General features: G+C 35.9%; 1 protein-coding gene across 1 annotated transcript in view; it reads left to right on the top strand.

The window, feature by feature from the left end:
* Positions 1–425: 425 nt before the first annotated feature.
* Positions 426–27,743, top strand: part of LEKR1 (leucine, glutamate and lysine rich 1) — a 172,971-nt gene continuing 145,653 nt past the window's right edge. Inside the window, exons 1-3 of the mRNA XM_045903489.2 lie at positions 426–624; positions 3,726–3,793; positions 15,560–15,774. Coding sequence (XP_045759445.1) covers positions 573–624; positions 3,726–3,793; positions 15,560–15,774 — 335 coding nt within the window. The 5' untranslated portion in view covers positions 426–572. The remainder of the gene's footprint in view (positions 625–3,725; positions 3,794–15,559; positions 15,775–27,743) is intronic.

Genomic DNA, 27,743 nt, shown 5'->3' with positions numbered 1-27,743 from the left:
GCAGCCTCCTATAAATAACTTGTGTACTAGGGGTTCTCAAGATACCCAATGAACGAGCCCTTACATCCCGACTACTTTGGGGCTAGGATGAAAATTCTAATACCCTCCCAATTGCCCTCGCTGCAATGCCAATGACCAGAGCTTCCCTTTACACCCTTTACAGGTTTCTCTCCTCTTAGCGCTCAATAACTATAATTGCCCGCTGCTGTGTCCGCCATGCGGGCTGTAGAGCCAGGGATCAGAGGTATAGTGACTTGGGCCTCCACTGCAGGCCGAGTCTCTCTCCAACTCACCCTGAGGCTAGGGACATTTCTCTCCTCCTCAGCAGCCTCTCCCACGACTCCAGCCCGCCCTCCCCCGCCCTGCCCTTCGCACCCCGCCCTTCGCGCCCCTTCCTTCCCTCTCACAGCACTCTGTAATACAAGCCCTCCCCTCCAAACCCCCATCGTGAGCTTTCCCGCTTCCGCCCGGCGCGCGTGGGGCCTGGAGCGTGGCAAGGGAGCCCCGCTCTGCGCTGGCGAACGGCGTGGGCCGTGACGTCACCGCGCTCTGACGTCGGGCCGACGTGCAGCATGGTCTCCCGGGAGACCGGGAAAGCCGTTCGCACTCGGAGTCGAGGTCTAGGTGAGACAATGAAATGACTTCCTTGAGTCCCCCGGCCTACCCAGTCCCCCGGGACGCAGTTCCGGAGCGGAGGCGTGCTGGCATGGGGGGACGGGGGGAAAGGGCCGGAAAGCTGAGCCGCGGCGAGGGCATATGGCCCCGAGCGTCTCCTTCGCCCCCCTTTGCGGCCCCTGCACGGCTTCCGCGAGCCCGCTCGGCCCCGCCGTCCTCTACTCTCCCTGAGAGCGCAGCTCGGCCTCGGTCCCGCACCCTCCTCCCGCCACTGCAGGTCCCGAGGGAACGGGGTTAGAAAGGGACGGGTTTCAAAGCCCTTCCAGCAGTTTTGGCTGGCCTTGCAGTTGGTTTCTATTTGGAAATTGCCGCCGCTTCAGGAATGTCTTAGAACATGAACTCCGTTTCACCTGACCCTGACCCGCTCATTTGCGGGTGATTCACACCACGGGAAGGGTGTGTTTACGGAAGGGTCTGAAAGCCGAACGTGAGTTAATGGCCCAACGTGACACTGCTGTGAGGAAGGGAATCGGAAGTGAACAATCCAGGACGTTTCTGTGTTTTCGACATCTTCGTGATCCTGTTAAGAGAGCAGGTTCACAAATACTTAGTAGCTGCTGCCAGTTTCACCGCACCTCTTGTTCAAGGGCAGTCTACATGTATGTAATGTGAAAGAATAAAAGAAACTGATTTGATAAAACATGCAAAATAATATAAGAGTGAAGTAACAATTTAAAAAATTGCCGTGTTGGGCGCCTGGGTGGCTCAGTTGGTTGGGCGACTGCCTTCGGCTCAGGTCATGATCCTGGAGTCCCGGGATCGAGTCCCGCATCGGGCTCCCTGCTCGGCGGGGAGTCTGCTTCTCCCTCTGACCCTCCTCCCTCTCATGCTCTCTGTCTCTCATTCTCTCTCTCTCAAATAAATAAATAAAATCTTAAAAAAAATAAAATAAAAAAATAAAAAATTGCCGTGTTGCCAAAGGGGAAGAGACCTTCCCCCCTCCGTTTCTTGAGAAACTTTGTATTTGTGGATGTTTCCTCTGTTCCTTTGATACCTATGCAAATCTTTTTAAAGACCCAGAATGTTTTTCTAGAGGACGTGAGAGCCATTTCTTTAAAATGTAAACATCAAGGAAGCTATCTCCTTGTCACCTTGGGAATTTCGCCTAGGCAGCTTACTTTAGTACTAAGGGCTCTGTCAGAGAGATTTGTATTCCTTAGCACAGTCGCAATTAACTAGCGCAGCTATTAGCTACTTCAATTACTAGGTGAACTGAAAACGAACTATGAAATTGTGTAACAGACTGTATTGAGGATGAGTTACCATTTCTCTCGAGAAGATGTATGTAGTGGATTGTATCTATATAGCTGTATAAAAATGGGATTTCTGTCTTTGTAGTCTCATTAGCAGATTGGCTCTGATGCGCATCACAGTCTAGTTAAATGATTATTCAGTAATGAGACTGTTTTCTTTCTGCATTGTGGAGAGATTTTCTGGGTTGGCAGTATTTAATTTTTAATTTTTTCTTCAATAATTAGAACCTGCCAAATTTCCCTACTTGCTATAATAATGACACAAAGTTGGAATAGCTTTAGAGATAAGGTAATAAACAAAAACTGTTCCACTGGTCCCTTGTTTATACTGTCACTGGATGCATGCTCTCAAATAATTTTATGGGTGGAATTTAAAAAGGAGATTTAGTTGGTAATTTTAGGAAAAATTCTACTCCCACCAGAGTTTAATTAAGATGATGCCATCTTATTTTACTGATGGTGAGTCCATTGTAAAATGACAGAAGAGACAATAATGAGCCTCCTGTGAATTATGAGCTCTTGCCACATCAGAGACAGTTCGCCAAACATCAGATTATCATGTACTTGGCTATGTGGGCCTATGTTAGCTATGTCAGTTAACTGTACCCACCCCCCCACACACACACATACATTATCTTTATATGGGAAGACAGCTCATTATTTGTTTTAAACAGCATCTCATTAAAACAGCATGCTTTGTGGAATTTTCTTTCCACCAATGGTTGCACTATTAAAAAAAAAATACTGCCACTGCAGAAATTTTTGTTGACTACAATTTCCCTAACACCTTGTTGTGGCTGAGGTTGCTGTCTCTGATAGAGTACTATGCCTCCAGTCTATCTTTGTGTCAAAACCCTGCTCTGATCAAAAGCAAACAGCCTCTGGAAGCCTTCCCTAGTTTCCCATTCCTACCGGAAAGATAAGACATTTTTCCTTCCTGAACTCCTAGGTTCTTTGTCTACTACTCCTGGCCCTCAGATTTTCTTCCTTGCTATGGAATTGTGCCTGTATCATCTTACTCTGCTGCCCTCTTTCTACTCCTCACTCCTTAGATGTATATATAAACATTTCTCATGAAACTGGACTGTGTATTTTCTCCATATTTGGGAAAGATTAAAAAAACCCGAAAGTACTGTCTCCATTCATCTTGTGTAGTTACATGAAAGTAGTGATAGAATTTTGTTGAGTTTTATTAGAAAATGAAAATCTATTAAAGTAAAATATCTGCATAAAATTATGTAAATGTTCATCTTAAGTAAATGAACACTTCTCATGCTTTGATGACTCTTCAGTGCCTGCATATGATACTTAATTTGATAACTATTTTTTTCATACTTCATCCTCTAAACCAGCATTCATGTCACAATTGTTTTTCTTATCTGCTGAACTAAAATACTATATTTAGATACTTTTAAGTTTTTGGACCCCACCCCTTTTTTTTAAGAAAACAGAAATAGGCCTGTTTAAAATTTTAAGTGACACTTATTCTGTATTTGCAAAACAAATCATCAGTAATAAACTACCACAGAAATTACAATTAGACTATAAAGTTCTAAAGAAAGTAAATGTTTCTAACTCAGTTGTCTGTTATCTTTCCTATTATATTGGCCTAATAGCTAACTGAGAAAAGCCCAGTTGGTTGTACCTTTTAACATTGAGTTGATGAAATAACCGTTAAAAGTTATCACCATTCATCTCTGAGTACTCCCAAGAATTTATATCTTTTAATTTGAATTTTATTCACATTATTTCAATTCTGACTATTGCTATCAATGTTTTTATATTATTTTACTTCAGAACTCATATTTTGGGAAATTATGGATCGTCACATCCCCATGCATGCATTACCTGAAGAAATCCAAAAGGTATGATATTGTATTGTGTTATTACAGCATAACATTAAGAGCATTTTAAGGTAGATATAAAACCTGGGGGAATGATTTCAGAGGTTTTACATTTATTTTGGTCAGGGCATCTGCAATGAATTGATGGAGTGGTAAAGGAAATAACCATAATGGCCAGATTGTAGAATTCAATTCAGTGCAAAGAATTTTTAACCTCTGAAGGAAGACATCTTTAATTCCAGCACAGTATTTGACCAGGTATTTGTGGAGCTTTTGTGAAAAGAGGGACTCAGGAGTGTCCAAATACTATATTTAAATATTTTTATAGCAGCTTTTCAGGAGAAAAAAACTTGTTGTAAAAAATGGAAATACATGGGCCTGTTTAAAATTTTAAGTGAATCTTATTCTGTATTTGCAAAATGGATAATTAATAGTAAGCTATTATAGAAACTACAATTAGTTTGTAAGTTCATGTGATGCTAAATGTTGGTGTCTCTCTCCATATAAAGGTCTATTTCAGTTTCACCTTAATTTTTGCCACTTATCATGTACCAAGCACTGTTTTAAACCCTTTCATATATATCAACTCATTGAATCTGGTTAACAATCAATTTTTCTTTACAGTTTCTATCCTGCTCTCCTCCCTGTGAGTTAATAGCTGTCCTCAGGCAGAAGCATTTATCCTGTATTTAGTTTGGCAATGCATACATTGTTAACAGTTTAATTTTTAAAATATCTCTTTTGAAACTGACAAATTGTGTATTGAAACCTCAAACATTAGCTATCATTAATCATTGAGATTTTTCGGTAAATCTATAGTCAACTCTTAATTAGCCACCAGTCCGTTACTTTTTACTTAAAAATTGCAGTCATCCCTCAGATATGCTTTTATCCTTTGTGCACATTGCTTTGGGCTGCCTATTAGCATTAATCATTCCATTGATTTAACTTGATGCTTAATGTTACTGCATGTCCTTCAGATTTATGTAAAATGCAACCTAGCAGGAACTGGAAGGGAAAAGACCCAGAAAAAGACCTTTTAAACCATTGCATTTAATTTGCTTCACCTTTTAAGTTACATGTAAGAGATATTAAGCACAGTTTAGCTATGCTATATTTAGCTGAGAAATGGTGCTTATATGTGTTTGAAGACATCATATATTCTTCCTCTCTCGCTCAACTGAGTTCTTTCCATGTACTAGGCTGGTGTGGTAGAGATTAAGAGAAACAGAACAAAAGAGTCAAAGAAACAATACCCATACTGCAGATCGTAAGGAAGAGGATATATAATGACATGAAAAAATAACTCTAGAAGACAGTTAATGATTTAAATGTCATATAAGGTAGTATCTTCTTTGAGAGTGGAGAGGTGGGGTGGGGGAGGAATCCCTGATATTGGGATGGTCAACGGGGGAGCTTTATGTGGGCGAAAGCCCTTGAAGGCTGTGTATTTCTATAGACAGATGGGAATAGGGCATCCTAGGCCAAGGTAACAGAAGCTTACTGGTGAGAAAAAGCTAGCCAAGTTAGAGAATGTTTAACAATGTAAATGTTTTGAATATGTGAAAGAGTATGTATTTATTTTGACGATACTGTTCTCAAAGTTGCAGAATGCTTTCTTCTCATGTTTAAGGTACTATATAAGTAAATTGTTTAAAAATGGTAAAACCAATCCTTTCATAAATCTACAGATACATTCTTAAGGCAGGAGTGGCAGGCAGCTGTCCATATAGTGCAGAGAAGGGACATCAGGAGAAACTCAGCTGCCTAAGGCCCTGGACAATTATGCTGCTTGTAGCCCTTGTCCTGATGGATGTTTAGAATGTAAAGTGCAGCTCTGCACTTTTTCAGACCTAAGTTAGATACATTTATACCACAAATATTTATCAAGTGCCTATTATGTGCTAGACACTGTTCTGGGTACTTGATTATAACACAAGGTAAATGTCTACATGTAGCCACAGCCTATTAAGCACAGTCTAAGAATAAGTCAGTTATTTGTTTTCCACAACTTCTTACTTACCTTTGATTCATCTAGATTGTCCATAATGCAACTTGTTAAATTGCTCACTGATCAGGCAGTATATCTATTTAGTCAGCTTGCATACATCATTTCGTAAAGAACCATGTTAAATAGATAAATAGCTTATAATGGTAAGAAGAATCCTTCAGATTAGAACCATTTCATTATTTTTTTCAGTTTCTTATATTAAGTTTTTATTTTAATTCCAGTACAGATAACATACAAGTGTTATATTAGTTATAGGTGTACATTTTAGTGATTCAACAATTCTAGAACCATTTCATTATTAATATGAAGAAAACAATTTTTTCCATCATGGCTTTGAAATTGTGCTCATTTCTTTATTAGAAAAACAAGTATGTGAGGTTTGTGGATCAGTATGTGGTGACAGGTTTTTCAAAGGTTTCTCTTTTTTTTTTAATTGTTCTTCTGTTAACCTTTTGTGTTAGTTTTTATGCTGACTCTTCTTTCTAGGGAAGCACCTGCTGTGTTTCCTTTTTTTTTTTTCTTCTGTGTGTAGGCAAGGAAGGTTAGTGTAGAGATCAAGAAAGAAAAGGTGAACTTTTCCTATTTATTTCTTTCTGTACTTTTGATATATGATCTGGAAATAGATGGTCAATAAATCCCATGAAAGATACATGATAATGTGAAAATGTACTATACTGTACTATTAATAGCAAAATAGGTAGTAATTGAAAGAGTTGCAAGAAAAAGTAAGGGTGGTGGGGACAGGTGTGGAGAAGAAATGCTGATGACAACCAGCACAGTTAGAGAATCCATTTCTTGATTAGAAGCCTACAATTGTTAAATTAACTCCCCCTGATCTCATCGTCTTAGGAAATCTTAGAGAAGAAAGAATAAAATAATCTTTTTGACTCCCATTCCTAACTCTTTTTGCTTTTTATCACAGTTTCTGACTAAGCATAAAACACACCTCAGACATCCATATCCCTAAGTGGCAGAAAATGTGAAACAGGCCCATGGGCTGGACAGCAGGACCACACTTGTCCACTTTGTCTGCTGCTAGACTACAGTTCACTTGTGAATGTTCTTAGACCATATCTCTAAATCTACTCTCTCTAGACTGAGCTAACCCCCACCTGTCTCTGACTTCCAATATCTAACAGCTTTGCTAGAATTTTCATCCAGCATTCTGAAAGCCGAATGAACTTGGTCTAAGTTTAGAATTGCCACAATTTAAAACTAAAACAATACTTCTAGATCAGCAAAGTAATAATTCTTTATTTATTCCCCTTCTGAATGTCAACTGATGTTAGAGACAGGTGGGGTTTGTTTTTTTTTTTTTTTTTTTTGAAAAAGAAGCAACAAACAACTTTCCTTTTGCTGTTTTTGTTAGGGGACATATGCAGAAGTCAAAATAACCAGCAAACTAATGGAAAAATTAGTTCTTTTGCAAAAGTAAGACTGATCTCTTGTTTTTTAAAACGGTGACAAAATGAACACTTGTAATAGAATTTTAGCTTCAAAAGATATTTATTACCACAGAACACAAAGTAAAATAAAGAGACCAGAGTTGTTTATTTTATAAAACAGAAGTGGTGGTGCAAGGGCTAGAGAGCACACTGTTCTTTCTGGAATAACAATCCCTTTCTCTAGCAGTAACGGCTCATTTTGTCCTGTTTCAGTAAAGTAATTTTAGTACTTTGGAACTTTGAAATTTATTCAGAATAACAGTTTTATGTTTCCAAGCACAGATTGTCATTGCCAGAAAAAATAAACGTAATTTTCCAGGTCATTTTGGGCCACTGTGGCTAGGTCAGATTTTGTGTTGAGTTAAAGTAGAGGAAAAAGAAAGAGAATATAGTCATAGAAATGTTAGCATAGCATCCTAGAAAAGTGATATTTGTATGTGGGTGTGAGTATGTGTGTTGTGATTTTAAGCTATTGTAGTTTTAAAACTTAATGACAAAAGAAATAGGAAGCAATGTAATTTTTGGAGAGACTATTCAGTTAATATTGTAATCCAAGATAGTTCATTAGGAAAAACAGTTTTTTTTTAAAAAAAAAACTTACTATGAAACTTGAAAAATCTGCAAAATACCTCTCTTTTTTTCCTTTTTTTTTTTTTAAGTCCAAAATACTTTTGTTGGCTGGCTGCAGAGGGTCATAGAGTCTAAGGTGAGGTTTCCCAGTGGAAAAACAGGTATTGGAGGAAATACACTTTGGAAGTGTATTTATATAAACACGAGTGTGTCATGTATAATTTATGTGTGAAGCCAACATTTCTTAAAATTGCTCAATAAAATTTCTTTATGGGTTAATCTCTGTGTTTCAGTCCCAGATTGATTTATTTTTACTTTTATGATTTTAAAAGTAAGATTCTTATTTTAAGATCACTGTAGATTCACATGTAGTTGCAAGAAATGATACCAAGAGATGCCAACTTCTTCTTCCCCAGCTTCCCCTTCTTTCCCCAGTTTCCCCCGGTGGTAATATCTGGCAAAATTGTACTGCAGTCTCAAAACCAGGGTATTAACTTAGATACAGTCAGGATGTACAACAGTTCTGTCACAACAAGGGGTCCTCATGTTGCCCTTTTATAGCCACACTCACCTCAACCTACCTCTTCACACATCTCCACTACCCAACCTTCCACCCCTAATTCATGACCCCTGGGAACCATTGATATCCAATAATTATGTCATTTCAAGAGTGTTATCTAAATGGAATCAAGCAATATGTAACCTTTTAGGATTAGTTTTTTCACTCAGTGTAATTCTCTGGAGCTTTTTTCAGGTTGTTGCATGTATCAATAGTTTATTCCTTTCTGTTGCTGAGAAGTATTCCAGGGTATGAAGGTACTATGGTTTAACCTGTTGAAGGATATCTGGGTTTTTTCCAGTTTTTGACAATTATGTATAAAGCTGTAAATATTCATGTATATTTTTTATGTGAACATATGTTTTCATTTTCCTGGGATAAATGCCCAAGAGTGCAATTGCTAGGTTGTACAGTAGTTGCATGTTTAGTTTTTTAAGACACTGTCAAACTTTTCCAGAGGTCTGTCCCATTTTACATTCTCACCAGCAGTATATGAGTGAGCCACCTTTTCTGCATCTTTACCAGACTTTGATGTTATTAGTGTTTGTTAGCTTTTGTGATTAATATATAGTGATATCTCATTGTGGTTTTAACTTGCATTTTTCTAATGGCTAATGATGAATATCTTTTCATGTGCTTATTTGGCATCTATATATCTTCTTAGGTGAAGTCTCTCTTCCTGTCTTTTGACCATGTGTTGTCTAATTGGATTTTTTTTAAACTGTTGAGTTTTGAGAGTTCTTGTGTAATCTAGATAACAATCCTTTGTCAGATATGTGATTTGTAAATATTTTTTTCCCAGTCTATAGCTTGTCTTTTTATCCTCTTCACAGGGTCTTTTGCAGAACAAAAGTTTCAGATTTTGATGAAATCCAACTTATCAGTTTTTCCATTTATGGATTATGCTTTTGGTATCAAGTATAAGAATTCCTTGCCTAGAAAATCCTGAAGATTTTCTCCTAGGTTTTTTTCCTTCTAAAATAATATTTTTATGTTTTACATTTAGGTCCATAATCATTTTGAGTTAATTTTTGTATTGGGTATGAGTTTAGTATTCCTTCCTTCCTTCCTTCCTTTTAACTTATGGGTATCTGATTGTTCTATCACCATTTGTTGAAAAGGCTATCTTTCCTTCATTGAGTTGCTTTTCGACCATTGCAAAAAATCAGTTTGACATTTATGCAAATCTATTTCTGGGTTTGCTATTCTATTCCATTGATATATGTGTCTGGTCCTCTGTTAATACCACACAGTCTTGATTACTGTAGCAATATAGTATGTCTTGAAATCAGGTAAAATGATTCTTTCCACTTTATTTTTTTCAAAATTGTTTTAGCTCTTCTAGTTCCTTTGCCTTTCCATATAAATTTGAGAACAATCCTGTCTATATCTTTAAAAACATTTTGCTGAAATTTTGATAAGAATTACATTAAGCCTATATATATATATATATAAATTTGGGGACAATTGCTATTTTTAATATTTTGAATCTTCAGTATGTTTTTCTGTATATTTGGATCTTCTTTTATTTTTTCATCAGCGTTTTATAGTTTTTAGCATATAAATACTGTACGTTTTGTTAGATTTACGCCTAAGTATTTCATTTTTTTGAGCAATCATAATCAGTATTGTATTTTTAATTTCACTGTCCAGGTGTTCACTGGCAATCTGTACAACTATAATTAATGTTATTCTTCGATCATTGACCTTGCTGAACTTATTTGTTCTAGTTTTATTGTAAATTCTTTGGGATTTTCTATGTAGACAATCATGTCCTCTCAAATAGGGACAGTTTTCTTTCTTTCTTTCTGGTATGTATACCATTTACTTCTTCTTGCCTTCTTGCTATGCTAGAACTTCCAGCATTATGTTGAATAAGAGTAGAGAGAATGGATATCCTTGCCTTGTTACTGATATTAGAGGAAAAAACACACAATTTTTCACCATTACATATAATGTTAGCAAAGGTTTTTTGTAGATGTTCTTTGCCAATTGATATTTAAATTGGTGGTGTAGCAACTTGACTTATTGATAAAGAAGGGTCCTGGTGGCCTTATGAAATGGTCAGGTGGCCTGTATACTTAATGATTCAAAAGGTACACTGTCCTGTCTCAAAGCGTTTCTCCCGATCCTAATGAAATTCACTAGCTAGACACTCTTTGCATCTTTTTAAATGGGAGACCTCTTAGAAAGGTTAACATTTTATACTGCGGTCACTCTTACCTTTGTGAAATAGTTTATGTTTCTTTCTTCCTTATCCAAGTACAAAAGCCCAGGATGGGTGGGGGAAGAAAACAGTTTTGGAGCAGAGAATGCCTCATTTGGGCAGCAGGAGGTTACTGGAGTGCCTTTCCTAGTTAAAGCACAGACAGGAACTTTGAAAAGGATCCAAAGCCTAATTTAACCTTTTAAAAATTTTGCATCATTTTTATATTAAATAACTATAATTTTAAAAGTACAAACACTGAACTTGCAAAGTTTATTTTATAATTTATTTTTAAATAGCTGTACGTTTAATATACTGCATTTGTTGGTGCCTCCTCCAAAGTGCATCTTGTAGAAAGCAAAAACATCCTAATGTTAGCTCTTTTGTCAAGAATGACAGCATGTCGTTATTTTACTTACAAAATGAGGACATGATATAACACCAAGTTATAAGAATGAAGCACAAATTATATTTCACAGAAAACAGGTAACTTTTACTTCATTTGGGAACATAATTTCTCAAGTTTAGACAATTCTCTCAAGAAATAGACAAAAATGTCCTAAGTAATTAGCCCATACAAACACAAAGAATTTGAAAGGGTTATTACATTTCTTTCTGTTGTAGTTTTACTTATGGAAAATTATTTACAAGTTAATAACATGGAAAACTTTTGTTCAATATACTTATTTAACATAGATCAATCAGTGACTCAGATTGTACTAGGCCCAGTCTGGAGACTTCTTATGGACTTATTATTTTATAATTTGATTGTCTTGTTTCTTGCTCATAATGTCATATTTGGGCTCTCTTTGTTGAACTTCTGGAAGATTCTGTAAAATGTATTACTTCATATATTTCAGCTCCATCCACCCCCCACTTAATGGCTGTGGTAAAATAACATCCTAATAGCTTTTGTAACTGTGAAATGTATACTCTTTCTGAGTCTAAAGGCTGAGTCTAAGACATACCTATCTTCAAAATATGTGTGTCTAAGATATTTATGTATAAATATATATGTTATTTGCTTACAGTACTTACATCAGGCTGCAAATAAGCTCCACCCAGCAAGAGTTTTCTTTAGGATGAGGGTAAGGCATTTTGCCAGAGTCTGGGCAAGAGCCGTGATTAATAGGCATAAGGTTAAGAACAAAAGTGCCTTCAAGTAAGCAATATAATTTTCAAATTGATGAGAAGGAACCAAAAATCACAGTGAGGAAAGGGATTATAAGAAAATACGCATCTGTTCTGAATTAGTTCAGGTCTCTTCACCTAGATAAATTATATTCCCAGGAACTGATAGTACCTTTGAATGGGCCTGTGGTTGGTGATCTTTGAGAACATGTAGAGAGTAAGAGGATAATGTACAAATGCCATCCCATGTGTAAAATAACCGTAAATTACAACTAGTGAATTCAATTTCAATCTCAGACAATGTACTAGAATATATTTATTAAAAGGTGATTTATAGGGGGCGCTTGGGTGGCTCAGTTGGTTAAGCATCTGTGTTCAGCTCAGGTCATAGTCTCAGGGCCCTGGGATCCAGGCTGGCATCGGGTCTCTGCTCAGTGGGGAGTCTGCTTCTCCCTCTCCTTCTGCCCCTCTCCCAACTCATGTGCAGGAGCGCACACACTCTCTCTTTCAAATAAATAAATAAAATCTTAAAAAAATAAAAGGTGGTTTGTGAGTATATACTAGAAAGCAATAACCCTTGAGCCAGTTTTACATTCATTAAGGGAACTGGCATGTAGGTCCTGCCATTCCATTTTGTGTACAGTTACTAGATCCAGGAACTGTAGTAGCCATAGAATATATGGGCTTTATGAAGACATTTGACAAAGTTTGTCATAATATTCCTGAAGATAATATGAATCAGTATAAAGATAATTGGGTAGTTTAATAACCAGTTGAAAGTTGTACCTTCAACTCTTCAAATGTGCTGAATAATAGATCAGTATCAACCAAGTATTTATGACATGCTGTGGAATTCTTTCCTCAATTTTGTTATATTCAACATTTTTAATCAATGAACTGGATGGATAAAGCAACTTACAAGGATCAGTTTTGAAAAAGACACAAAGCTTAAAATTTCCTGGATACCAAAGTCAGTAACTAAAGGCTGAGTCTAAGACATACCTATCTTCAAAATATATGTGTGTCTGAGATATTTATGTATAAATATGTATGTTATTTACTTACATTTATAATTATATTTATTTTTCAGCACTTCAATCTGAAAAGCCAAATACATGATAGAATGAAGGTTATTGGTTGCAAGAAATTGGTAGTATAAGAAGGAAAGAGAATAGTGCAGGAAGATTGGGCATGGACCCCAAAGGGCAAGAAGGGCAGCTAGGTCTCAAGAGGAACTGAAGTGAGGAATTCGAAGGTCTTTGGTTCCTTTTTTCCTCTCCTACTCTGGATCCAGATTATCTTTGTCTCATCTTGTCTCTGTGTGTCTGCTCATTTTTCTCCCTCATTCCAGTAATGTGGCTAACTCTGTACCTTGCATATGATCCTTCTCCGTTGAGACTGCTTAAAGGTGTCCCAAATACCTGGGTCTTCAACACTTACAAGTCTGGTTGGCTCATCCCAGCTTAGGGCTTCGTTCTTTTGGGTCTAATGTCTAATCCTCATCCATGGCTGACGCCATGGCTAGGGTGGATGTGTGGAGGGAGTTTTAGTCATTTTACTAAACAGAGCATCCAGGACAGTAGAAGGTGGATTCTCTAAAAAACCGGACACAGGTGGGAAGGAATAGATTGGTATACTTAATATAATGAAAGATGGTTTTGTACTGAAGTATAAATATATATATATATATATATTTTAAAGATTTTATTTATTCATTTGACAGACACAGCGAGAGAGGGAACACAAGTAGGGGGAGTGGGAGGGGGAGAAGCAGGCTTCCCGTGGAGCAGGGAGTCCAACGCGGGGCTCAATCCCAGGACCCTGGGATCATGACCTGAGCCGAAGGCAGACGCTTAACGACTGAGCCACCCAGGCGCCCCTGTACTGAAGTATATTTTTTAAAAAATAGGGGCTTTATTTAACATAAAAGCCTGTTGTAGTATATAATATCAACATATAATTGCTGAAAATATAAAAGACAGTTGTGATCTAAGGTTGCATTAGAAGATACTACCAACGATATTACTTACGAGATATTAGAATGAGGGAGGCTTGAGCCCTCTCTTATTCTGTTTCAGTGAGACCAACCACACTGGAGTATTAAATTCTGGGCACCATACTTTGAGACATATATAGAACACTGGAACAAGTTCAGAGAAAATTATTTAGAATAAGGAAGAAATTCAAAACCATGTCATATGGGAAACAGCTGAGGGAACTGGAAGTGTTGACCTGGAGAAGAGAAGATATGGAGTGTTCCTGAAAGCTGTTTTTAAATATTAGAAAGAGCTCTAGGGTTGTTCCACATGGTTCCTAGGAGGTCTAGGACCAGTGGATGTTCCAGGGAGGCAGATCTGGGGTCAGCATGACAAGGAATTTCCTGGTAGACAAAGCCATCAGAAGATAAACAGGTTGCTTTACAAAGTAGTTTCCCATCATTTGGGATGTTGAAATAGAGTCAGGATAATGACTTACTAAATTGGAGTAGACTTTATGAACCCATCCAGAGCTTGAACCAAGTTATCTTTATGATTTCCTCCAAACTTGTTGTTTTACAGATCTTTAATTTTGGTATTGCTGGCAGTTAGATGATTGATGTAGTCATTCGTCTGTATCCCACAGTATTATATTTTTTAATTTGAAATTTTTATTATTGAACTTTAGATGAGCAAAATGTTACTATGTAAAAATTTGTTATTAGTTTGTTTCATCTGACTCTTGTGTAATGGCATTGATAGGCAGATGAGGTGGTGTCACTCTTAGTTAAGGGAGCAGTTTCTACAATCTTGAGGGAGGTTGCATTAAAAGTAACGCTTAAAAGTGTTGCTTTCATTTTAGTACTCTGGAGCAAATATTTAATGAAGCCGTCTCTCATCCTTTGTGAATAGCAGGACAAGTAGAGTAGAGTCTACTTGAAGAACATTTATATACTTGAGACAGAAAAAAGAATTACCTCTCTCTTGACTTTGCTAAATTCCATTTTTCACTGCCCTTATGTTGACCAGAGATACATGAACATTTTATTTGAAGGAAGGAAGAGGATTTAGCTGACGTTCACATGGTAGATAAATATGACACAAATGGTTACAGGCTAATCTTCCTAATGATAAAATTAGGATATACATCTAGGTGCTGGGTTTAGATAGACTTGGGTTTAATCCCAATGTCTCTATGTATCAGCTAGTTATTCAACTTCAGTGGTTGCCATTTCCCTGTCTATAAAATCTACCATAGGTATCTACCATACCTATGTGAAGGGAAAAGGACTGGGAGAGAAGAGGTTAGGTTCAAAATGTTTTTACTATTTGTGGTTTTATGACAGAATTCTAGCATAAATTCTGTTAAATTCTGTAAAAAGCATAAAATGTTAAAACTGAACAGGAGCTTAAGAGTTCATTTGGTCCAATGCCAGAATTTTATAAATGAAGAAAAATGAGATCTGAAAAAGCCTAGAAGCATCTCCAGGTTCACAGTGCAACTGGCAGTAAAAGGCCCGTGGTTTCTCTCCACTTCGTGGAAAACTCCTCTTAAAACAAGAATTTTAAAGATGTTTTCATCATTTTTAATTTTATTTCGTGGAAACTATTTCAAGAGTAAATTTTTCTTAGAGATACTATGGAGAAATAATCACTCTGAAAGACCCTTTCTAATTCCAAGATTTTGTGTCAGAGTCAGTATCATGCCAGTTTTAAAAATTTTATCCAGAGGTAAGCAGTGTCATAATTATCACTCCATGGCATAGTCCAGTGTACATTTACTTGATTTGACCAGCATGGTTGCAATAACATCTTCCGTAGAACTTTGCTTTTCAGAATTTAAAAAATATTTTAATTTATGTATGTATGTCTGTATGTCTGTTTTCTAGATGTCTCCTGAAGAAAAAGTTTGTAAGTACTGTGGAGTCAGCTATCTTATTCTTCATGAGTTTAAGGCTATGGAAGAAAAAGTGAAAGTGATGGAAAAAGAGATGAAATTTTATCAAGGAAGCATAGACCGTGAAAAGAGACTTCAAGAAAAGCTACGGTCTCTTGGTCAAGATTTTGAACAGTACAGAATTGACAGTGAATCCAAAACAGAAAGGTTGGAGTCTGTTATTCTCTCCTGTCATTTATTTAGTTTGAAAGAAAAGTACAGGAAATAAATAGACTTTGAATGTTTTTCTAGAATTTCTCTAAATCAGTTATAAGTTACACTTTAATATATTTGAGTTCATTTAATCATTAATAATTATTAAACATAATTATTATAGTTTGAGCATTTCTTTGAGACATGTATTTACTATTTGAATAATTAGAAATCAGTTAATTCAGTAATTATATGTTGAGATGGGTCAAGTTTTATTTTTCCCTAGATGTATATCCTAATTTTATCATTAGGAAGATTTGTCTATCAAAAACCAGGTGAATTTTGGTAGTTTTTGATACTTAACATTTGTTTTTAAGTGGCCTCAAATATTTAGGTTTATACAATAAGGTTTTCATGTTTTGAAAAGGATGCCAAAACGTTAAAATCGGTACATGATTCTAAATCACTGAAATTGGAATAAAATTGAAGAATGGGTTCCTAATGCTGTTGAATCTAATCAGCAATTTAGTCTGCCTAAAGACACTTCAGTGGATTTATACAAACACTTCTATAGAAGGGTTTTTGCTGGTATTTTATGGCTTTTCTTTTTTCTTATAAATGATTATTTCTCCATTTAAAATATCAACAATTGATGTTAGTAAATCTTGAATTTAATGAATGTAATGAATATGTCTTTGTAAAAGTAGGAACTTTGTTAAATCTCTGAAAGATTAAGAGCTTCAATTACATTTTATTTTACATTTTTATACATTAAACCTCCATTGAGCCCGATATTTCTTAGACCTTTACAAAGAAAATTTTGTTACAGTTTCTTCAATTTCAAATCTGAGTAATAAAGTATTTTGTAATATTTGAGTGGAAAAATAAAAAGTTTGAAGTATTTAGTTTAAAATTTTAGAATTGGAGGGTTTTTGCCTGTCAGAGCAGAAATTCTTTTGCTTGCTATATTTACATTTTACTTTCTTTAATAATATATTGAATTATATAAGTCATATATAAACACACAAAGTAAAAGAAGTAGATAGAAGAAAAGGCAAGGAATTCCCTTTTTATTCTGATTTTTTCTTACTGGAGATAAAACCGCTTTTAATGGTTTGGTGTATATCTTTCTAGATCCTTTATTGTGCCTTTACCTTTATTATAGATATATTTCTTTAAGATATCTAATGTATTATATAAGATGTATAATTTAAAAATCTTTATCTTTTGATAGACTAGTTTTAAATATAAGCAGTATGTTCAATATGTCATTCTGTGACTTTGCCATTTAATTTATATATATTGAAAATTGTTCCATGTTAATACATATAGATCTATCTTGTTTTTAACTGTTACAACATTTTCCTTACTAAGAATATGCCATAATTTACTTAACCATTTTTCTTTTCAACATTTAGATTATTTCCAATACTTATTACAGATAGTACCTATATTTATATTCTTATGTATGTATGTTTTCTGTGGGATAAATTCCTAGAAGTGAGATTGCTGAAAGAAAGGAAAAGCCAATTTAAAATTCTAATAAATGTTATACCAAATTGTCCTTTGAGAAGATAGTGTTAATTTATATTTGGCCAATAGTTTATAAAATGGCCATTTTCCTACTTGTTGTTAATATTAGAGTTTTTCAGATTTTTACTTTCCTTAAGAGGGGGAGGGGCAGACGCAGAGGAAGAGAGAGAATCCCATGCAGGCTCCACGCCCAGTGTGGAGCCTGACACACAGGGCTCGATCTCATGACCCTGAGATCACAACCTGAGCCAAACTCAAGAGTTGGATGCTTAACCGACTGAGTCATCCAGGTGCCCCATCAAATTTTTGCTTTTTTCTTGAGTGAAAAAAGTTACTTCATTGGTGTTTAATTTGTGTTTCTTTATTGCTAATGAGGTTGAACATTTTTTCATATGTTTATTCGACATTTATATTTCTTCCTCTATTAATTACTTGTTCATATCTGTTGTCCAAATTTCTATTGGGTTGTTTAGTTTTCTTTACTTACAGGAGTTTTTATTTTTTTATTTTATTCATTTTTTTAAAGATTCTATTTATTTATTTGACAGAGAGAGACACAGTGAGAGAGGGAACACAAGCAGGGGGAGTGGGAGAGGGAGAAGCAGGCCTCCCGCGGAGCAGGGAGCTTGATGTGGGGCTTGATCCCAGGACCCTGGGATCATGACCTGAGCCGAAGGCAGACGCTTAACGACAGAGCCACCCAGGGGCCCCTAGGAGTTTTTAATATAACATGGATATTATACTTTGTTTATATATGTTGCTAATACTTTCTCGTCGTTGCTTATCTTTTTGTTTATTGTGTTTTTCTGCATTGATTTTTTTTTTTTAATATTCCATGCTAAATTCTGGTCAGGGTTCTGTGTCAAGTTCTTTTGGTTGCGAACAACAGAAACTCACCTAATTAACACTAACCTAGATTCAGGCAAGTTGAAAAACCAACATATGTTTAAAACTTTTATAGCATTGATGTTTTACTTACCTTTTAAATCTATTTGGGATTAATTTTTGTCTGGTGGATTTATAATTTCGTGTTTATTGTTGTTTTCTAAATGTATGGCTTGTTATCCCAATATTATTCATTATATCTTTCATTCTTTCTCCCTTGATTTGAAATCCTACCTATTAATTTCTATTCTAGTCTATTTCTGGACTCTCTGTTTTATGCTATTGATGTCTTAGTCCATTTGGGCAAATATAACAAGTACCATACACTGGGTGGTTATAAACAACATTATTTTTTCGCAGCTCTGGAGGCTGGGAAGTCCCAAGATCAAGGTGCTGGTGTATTTGGAAGGGTAGCTCCTCCCACCCCTTCTTGATTCATAGATAGCTGTCTTGCTGTGTCCTTACAAGGTATAAGAGGCAGGGAAGCTCTCCAAGGTCTCTTTTAGAAGGACATTGATCCCATTCATGAGGATAAAAATCCTCTGTGCCTGTTCATCATTCCCTCCCTTTTAAGGACTGGCAGCCACTGATCCATTTGCTGTCTTCATAGTTTTGTTTTTTTTCCAGAATGTCATATAGTTGGAATCATACAATATGTGGCCTTTTCAGGTTCTTTTACTTAGTAATAAGCATTTAAGTTTCCTGCATGTTTTTTCATGGCTTGATAGCTTCTTTCTTTTTAGTATTGAGTAATATTCCATTGTCTGGATGTACCACAGTTTATTTCTCCTTTCACCTTCTGAAGGACATCTTGGTTGCTTCCGAGTTTTGGCAATTATGAATAAAGCTTCCATAAATATTCACATGCAGGTTTTTGTATGGACCTACGTTTTCAGCTCTTTTGGATGAACACCCAAGAGTGTGATTGCTGGATCATATGATAAGAGTATGTATAATTTTGTAAGAAACTGCCAAATTGTCTTCCAAAGTGGCTCTATCACTTTGCTTTCCTGGCAGCAATGAATGAGAGTTCTGTTGCCACATCACCAGAATTTGGTGGTGTTGGTGTTTTGGATTTTGGCCATTCTAATAGGTGTGTAGTAGCATCTTGGTCATTTTAATTTTCATTTCCCTGATGACATATGATGTTGAACATCTTTTCACGTGCTTGCTATCTGTTCATCTTTGATGGCATGTTTGTTCAGATCTTTTGCCCATTTTTTTAAAAAGATTATTTATTTTAGAGAGAGAGAACATGAGCGGCAGGGATAGGGGGAAGGAGAGAGAATCTCAAGCAGACTCCATGCTAAGTGTGGAGCCCAACTCAGGCCTTGATATCAGGACCTTGAGATCACAACCTGAGCTGAAACCAAGAGTCTGATGCTTAACTGACTGCGCCATCCAGGAGCACCACATTTTTTAAAAAAGATCTTATTTGTTTACGTGAGCGAGAGAGAGAGCGTGCATGAGCAGGAGGGGCAAAGGGAGAGGGAGAGAGTCTTAAGCAGACTCCACACTGAGCTCAGAGCCCAACGTGGGGCTCTATCTCATGACCCTGAGATCTTGACCTGAGTGAAAACCAGGATGCTTAACCAGCTGTGCCACCAGGGCGCCCCAGCCCTTTTGCCCATTTTTAAATCAGATTGATTGTTTTCTTATTGTTGTTAAGAGTTCTTTGTATATTTTGGATAACAGTTCTTTATTGTATGTGTCTTTTGCAAATATTTTCTCCAAGTCTTTCGCTTGTCTTTATTTCTCTTGACATTCTCTTTAGCAGAGCAGATATTTTTAAATTTAATGAAGTCCATCTTATTGTTTCTTTCATGAAACTTGCCTTTGGTGTTGTATCTAAAAAGTTCTCACCATACCCAAGGTTATCTGATTTTTCTCCTGTTATTTTCTAGTTTTGTATTTTATATTTAGGTCCATGATACATTTGAGTTAATTTTTGTGAAAGTTGTAAGGTGTTTTTTGGGTTTGTTTGTTTATTTTTTTTGCATGTGGAGGTCTTGTGGTTGCTTTCAGCACCATATGTTAAAGAGACTATCTTTGCTCCATTGTGTTGCCTTTGCTCCTTTGTCAAAGAGCAGTTGACTGTATTTATGTAGATCTGTTTCTGGACTGTATATTCTGTTCCATTAATCTCTTTGTTCTTTTACCAATACTACATTATTTTGATTATTGTAGCTTTATAATAAATCTTGAAGCTGGGTAGTGTTAGTTTAAATTTTTTTTCTCCTTCAATCTTGAGTTGGCTATTCTGGGTCTTTTGTCTCTCCATGTAAACTTCAGAATCCATGTTTTCATATCCACAAAATAACTTGTGGAATTTTAATTGATATTGAATTAAATCAATACATCAAGTTGGGAAGAATTGATACCTTGACAATATTGAGTCTTCCTATCCAAAACATGGAATATCTCTCAATTTATTTAGTTCTTTGTTTTCTTTTTTCTTTCTTTCAAATTTTTATTTAAATTCTAGTTAGTTAACCTATAGTGTAATATTTAGAATTTAGTGATTCATCACTTACATATAACACCCAGAGCTCATCACAAGTGCCCTCCTTATTACCCATTCCCTATTTAGCCCATCCCCTACCCACCTATCTCCATCAACCCTCAGTTTGTTCTCTATTGTTAAGAGTCTCTTATGGTTTGTTTTCCTCTCTCTCTCTTTTCCCCCACTTCCCATATGTTTTGTTTCTTAAATTCCACATATGAGTGAAATCATATGGTATTTGTCTTTCTCTGACTGATTTCACTTAGTATAATACACTCTATCTAGCTCTATCCACATCATTGCAAATGGCAAAATTTCATTCTTTTTGATGGCTGAGTAGTCTTCCATTATATATATATATATATATATGTACATACATATATACCACATCTTCTTTATCCATTCATCAGCCGATGGACACTTGGGCTCTCTCCATAGTTTAGTTATTATTGACAATGCTGCTGTAAACATCAGGGTGCATGTACCCCTTTGAATCTGTATTTTTGTATCCTTTGGGTAAATACCTAGTAGTGCAGTTGCTGGGTCATAGGGTATTTCTATTTTTAACTTTTTGAGGCACTTCCATGCTATTTTCCAGAATGGCTGCACCAGTTTGCATTCTTACCAACAGTGTAAGGGGCTTCCCCTTCTCTGCATCCTCACCAACATCTGTGGTTTCCTGTGTTGTTAGTTTAGCCATTGTGACAGGTGTGAGGTGGTATCTCATCGTGGTTTTGATTTGTATTTCCCTGATGATGAGTGATGTTGAGTATCTTTTCATGTGTCTGTTGGCCATCTGTTTGTCTTCTTTGGAAAAATGGCTGTTCATGTCTTCTGCCCATTTCTTAACTGGATTATCTACATTTCGTTTTCTTATATAGATCTTGTACATATTTTGTTAGAGCTTTTTAGGGTTATACCTAAGTATTTCATTTTGCGGGGGGCGGGTACTAATGTAAATAGTAATCTGTTTTTAATTTCAAATTCCATGTGTTCATAGTACATAGGAAATTGATTGACTTTTGTATGTTAACCTTGTATCTTGCAACCTTGCTATAATCGCTTATTCTGGGAGTTTTTTTGTTGATTCTTTCATATTTTCTACGCAGGTGATCATATAGATTTGCATACTACAAATTTCAGTAAGTTGTATTTTCATTTTTATCTAAAGTATTTTTAAGCTTCTCTTGTGATTTCTTCTATGACCCATTGGTTGTTTTTTCATTTCCAAGTATTTTGGGATTTCCAAGCTCTTCTGTTTGATTTCTAGTTTAATTTCCTTTTGGTCTAAGCACAGACATTATATGATTTTTATTCTTTTAAATTTGTTAAGATGTGTTTTATGGTGCAGAATGTGGTCTGTCTTGGTGAATGTTCCATGTGAGCTTGAAAAAAATGTATATTCTGTTCTTGGATGAGGTAGTCCATAAATGTCAATTATATCAGTTGACCGATGATGCTGTTGAGTTCAACTATGTTCTTACTGATTTTCTACATGCTGAATCTGTCCATTTTTGTTAAAGTCTTCAACTATAATTGTGGATTTATCTATTTCTTCTTGTAATTCTATAGGCTTTTGCCTCATATTTTGATGCTCTGTTGTTAGGCTCTCTTGTTAAGTATTATTACGTTTTCTTGGGGTATTGACCCCTTTATCATTTATGTAATACCCCTTTTTAAGTCTGGTAACTGTCTTTGCTCTGAAGTCTTTTCTGTCTGAAACTAATAAGGACATTCTCACTTTTTTTTTTTATTAGTGTAGCATGATATATCTTTCTCCACTGCTTTATTTATAATCTAGTGCATCTTTATATTTAAAATGGGTTTCTTGCAGACAATATATACTTGGGTTTTGTTTTTCGATACACTCTGACAGTCTTGATCTTTTAATGGATAGATTTCGACCATTGACATTCAAAGTAATAATTGTTATAGTTAGGTCAAGATCTACCATTTTTGATACTCTTGTTCTTTGTTCTTATTTTTGTCTTCCACACTTTTTCTGCCTTTTGTGGATTTGAGCATTTTATATAATTCCATTTTCTCTTAGAATATCAGTTATTTTTTTTAATTTTTTTAGTTGTTGCCCTAGAATTTACAATATGTATATATATATGTAGCTAATCCAAGTCTACTTTCAAATAACACTATGCTGCTTCATGGGTGGTGTAAGTACCTTATAATAATGAAATATTCCTGGGCGCCTGGGTGGCTCAGTTGGTTAAGCGACTGCCTTCAGCTCAGGTCATGATCCTGGAGTCCCAGGATCGAGTCCCGCATCGGGCTCCCTGCTCGGCAGGGAGTCTGCTTCTCCCTCTGACCCTCCTCCCTCTCCTGCTCTCTCTCTCTCATTCTCTCTCTCAAATAAATAAATAAAATCTTTAAAAAAATAATAATAATGAAATATTCCTGATCCCTTCCTCCTATTTCTTATACCAGTGCTATCATTCATTTCATTTTTTTAAAAAGATTTTATTTATTTATTTGAGAGAGAGAGTGAGCACGAGTGAGGATGGGGGCAGAAGCAGAGGGAGAAGCAGACTCCCTGCTGAGCAGGGAGCCCGATGCAGGACTGTTTCCCAGGACCCTGGGATCATGACCTGAGCCAAAGGCAGATGCTTAACTGACTGAGCCACCCAGGTTCCCTCAATTCACTTTTAAGTAAGCATACATAAATACTCATATATATTTTTAAAAGTATACATAATCAAATACATTATTGCTCAATTATTAGTTTGAATGAATTGTTACTTATTAGACTAAAAATGAGGAAAAGTTTTTATTTTACCTTCACTTATTCCTTCTCTGATGCTCTTCCTTTCTTTATGTTAACCTGAGTTTCTGTTCTGTATTCTTTTACTTTTTTCTGAAGAACATCTTTTAACATTTCTTGCAAAGCAGGTTGACTGGCAACAAATTCCCTCAACTTTTTTTTGTATTAGAAAGTCTTATTTCTCCTTCACTTTGGAAGGATAATTTTACAGGGTACAGAATTTTAGATTAATTTTTTTTCTCTCAAACTTCAAATATTTCACGCCACTTTTTTTTTTGCTTGCATGATTTCTGAGAAGTTGGATATAAGTCTTATCTTTGTTCCTCTATAGGTAAGGTGTTTTTATCCTCTGGCTTCTATCAAGATTTTTTTTTTAGTGATGGTTTTCTGTAGTTTAGAGATGATATACCTAAGTGTGGAGGTTTTTTTACGGGGCGTGGCATTTATCCTGCTTGGTATTCTCTAAGGTTCCTGGATCTGTGGTTTTGTGTCTGACGTTAATTTGGAAAAAAATCTCAGTCGTCATTTCAAATATTTCTTTTCCTTTATTTCTTCTTTTATTCTTGTTATGTGTATGTTACACCTTTTATAGTTGTCCCAAAGTTCTTGGATATTCTTTTTTTTTTTTTCATTTTTTCCCCTTGCATTTCAGTTTTAGAAGCTTTTCAGTTCTATTGTCAAATCCTCAAGCTCAGAGATTCTTTCCTAAATGATGTCTAGTCTACGAATAAGCCCATTAAAAGCATTCTTCATTTTGTTACAGTGTTTTTGATCTCTAACATTTCTTTCTGATTCTTTCTTCAAAGTTTCATCTCTCTGCTTACTTATCCATGTGATCTTTGTCTGCTTTTTCCATTAAACCTCTTTTCATATTAATCATAGTTTTAAAAGAATTACTAGTCTCATAATTCTAACATTCCTGCCATATCTGCCTCTGGTTCTGATGCTTGTTCAGTCTCATCAAACTGTTTTTTTTGTTTTTTTTTTGCCTTTTAATATGCCTTGCAATTTTTTGAAAGGTGCACGTAATGTACTAGGTAAATGGGTCTTTAGTAATGCAATGGTAATGTGGTGGGTGGGAGTTGAGGGAGGTGTTCAATAGTCCTGTGATTGGGCCTCAGTCTTGTAGTAAGCCTGTGCCTCTGCACTGTGAACTTCACAGATGTTCCTCAGTTGCCAGCCCCTTACCCTTCCTTACTCCCACCCTTACGTGGGACAGGATGGCTAGAGTGGAGCTAGGTATTTCCCTTTGCCAGGTTAGTTGAGCTCTGATAAAACCCCAGCAGGTTAAACTCTGATAAGATAGTTTCTCCTGAGAGCAGGCCTTGTTAAACAGAATACAAAGCTCTGGTATATTTCAACATATTTACTTTTCCCCTCTGTTTGTCAGAGGCACAAGTGGATTTTTCTCTAACTTTCACTGTGAGGACCTGATAGGGCTCCTGGATGTAAAACTCACAAAAATGTGGGGTTCCCCTAGAGTTTTTATCTCTCAGATTTGTTCACAGTGAATTTCTAGTCTTTTGCCAGTTATAATTCAGGTTTTTGTTTCCTCGCATTGGTTCTCATGGCGGTTACTCTTGGGGTTCTGCTCTGAGAAATTGTAATTCTCTGTATCTACCTTTGTCTCCAGTTTTGTGGGGCAGTGGTTTGCCTTATGACCTCACTTCTCTGAGAGATCTAGCAAGAGCTATTCATTTTCACTTTTTACTTATTGTTAGGGTAGCATATTGACTTCTAAGCTCCTTACATTCCTGACTGGAAACCGGAAGTCTTATGCTGGCATTTAAAAAAAAAAGACTTAATACTTTAAAATTTTTTATTTTTTTCATGTTCTATAAATGTTTATAACTGGACTCATTAAGTCTCATGAAACCTGAATCAAAGTGTAGACATAGCAAGGGGAAGAACAGAACATGGTAGACAAAGGAAATAGCAGAAAAATATGCGTGTCGAAAACTTAAAAACATATGGATTTCAAATAACATTTCCTAACCTTGACTTTCTAGTTATAATACGTTAATGCTATTATTTCTGTATCAGTTCCTTTGGTATCTGTCATAGTCTAGTACTGAGCTGCCAATGTGACATTGTGGCAGAAATATCTTTTGGGGCTCCTCTGGGAGGTCTACTTCAGAGTTCCTCTGGAAAGGACTTCATTTGAGTAGCCACAAGGAGATTCTGTGTGTGCAGACAGATTGATACCGAATAGCTAAATATATCATTATTATAGCTACCAGGGTATTCTATTGATTTTTAAGCTCATTGAAACTATTAGTTTAAGCTTATGGTGCTCACCAACTGGTCAGAATGACACGTAGTACATTTTACCTTTATTTATCACAGAGTAGCATACTGATCACAGCTGGGTGTTTCAGAGAATCCAAGAACCAATAATGGCAGATTATTGGTCAGAAATATTTGTGTTTAGAATTGAATGAATTTATTACGTTAAACTTTAATTTTGAGGTAATGATAGATTCACATGCAGTATAAGAAATAATGGAGATCCTGTGTACTATTTACCCAGTTTCCCCTGATGGTAACAGCTTGTAAGACTATAGTATAAGATCACAATGAGGATATTGACATTGATATAGTCAAGATGCAGGACAGTTTCATTACCACAGGATTCCTCATGTTGCTCTCTATAGCCACAATTATCCTTGCCCTCCTCCATTCATGACCTTGGCAACCACCATTTCTATAATTTTGTCCTTTCAAGAATGTCATATAGATGGAATCATAGAATATGAGTCTTTTGGGATAGCCTTTTCATTCAGCATAATTCTTGGGAGATGCATCCAAGTTGTGTGTATTAATAGTTCATTCCTGTTTATTGCTGAGTAGTATTACATTGTATTGATGTACCACATTTTGATTTATATCAATCATTCACTGAAGAGCATGTTGGTTATTTTCAGCTTTTCCCTATTACAAAGGAAGCTGCTATGAATATGTATATACAGATTTTTGTGTGAACATGAGTTTTGTTTCTCTGAGATAAATGTTCAGAATGCAGTTGTTGGATTGTAGGGTAATTGCATGTTTGGTTTTATTTTTTATTTTATTTTATTTTGCATGTTTGGTTTTATAAGCATCTTCCAAATAGTGTTCCAGTGTGGTTGTACCATTTTATATTTTCACCAGGAAAATATGAGTCATCCAGTTTTTTCACATCCTCACCAGCATTTGATGTCAAGTATTCTTTATTTTAGCTATTCTGATAGGTGTGTAATGGGACGTCATCATGGTTTTAATTTGCATTTCCTTAATGGCTTGTGATGTTAAACATCTTTTCATTTGTGTATTAGTTTGCCAGGGCTGCCATAACAAAATAGTACAGACTGTGTGGCTTTGACAACAGAAATTTATTTTCTCACAGTTTTGGAGCTAGAAGTCCAAGATCAAGGTGTTTGATTTCTGAAAGGCCTCTTTTCCTGACTTTTAGATAGCTACTTGCACGCTGTGTCTCCACATGACCTCTTCTCTGTACATTTGAAGAGAGAGATCTCTGGTGTTTCCTCATCTTCTTATATGGATACCAGTGCTATGAGATTAGGACCCCACCCTCATGATGTCATTTAACTTTAATTACCTCACTAAAGGCCCATCTCCAGATATGGTCACATTGGGAGTTAGGGCTTCAACATATGAATTTTGGAGGGACATATTCAGTCCTTAATATTGTGCTCATTTGTTATCTGTATATTCTCTTTGGTGAAATGTCTATTTATATCTTTTGCCCATTTTCTAGTTGAAATGTTGAGTTTTTTAGTGTTGGGTTTTGAGAATTTTTTATGTACTCTCAATACTAGTTCTTTTCAGGATATGTGGTTTGTAAATATTATCTCCCAGTCTTTTTATCCTCTTCACAGGGTCTTTTGCAGAACAAAACTTTTTACTTTTGATGAGATATAATGTTATCAGTTTCTCTTTCTATAGATCATGCTTTTGTCAAGCCTAAGAACTCTTTGCCTGACCATAGATCCTAAAGATTTTCCTCTATGTTTTTTTTTTTCTAAAAGTTTTCATATTTTACACTTAAGAACATGATTCAGTTTGTCTTCGTTTTTTTTTATAAGGTGTGGCACTTAGGTTGAAGTTCATTTCTTGCCTATAAATGTTCAGTTGCTCCAGCACCATTTGTTTATTTATTTTTGCTGTTTTTTTTACATTTTATTTTTTATGTTATGTTAATCACCATTTTTTGATGTAGTGTTCCATGATCCATTGTTTGCGTATAACACCCAGTGCTCCATTCAATATGTGTCCGCTTTAATACGCATC

The sequence above is a fragment of the Mirounga angustirostris genome, unplaced genomic scaffold, assembly GCF_029215605.1.
Source record: "Mirounga angustirostris isolate CCGP_5_RB_7025 unplaced genomic scaffold, mMirAng1.0.hap1 SCAF_1, whole genome shotgun sequence".
In the NCBI taxonomy this organism is placed as follows: domain Eukaryota; kingdom Metazoa; phylum Chordata; class Mammalia; order Carnivora; family Phocidae; genus Mirounga; species Mirounga angustirostris.
Note: the sequence above shows the minus strand (reverse complement) of the source record. Positions and strands in the feature narration are given on the sequence as shown.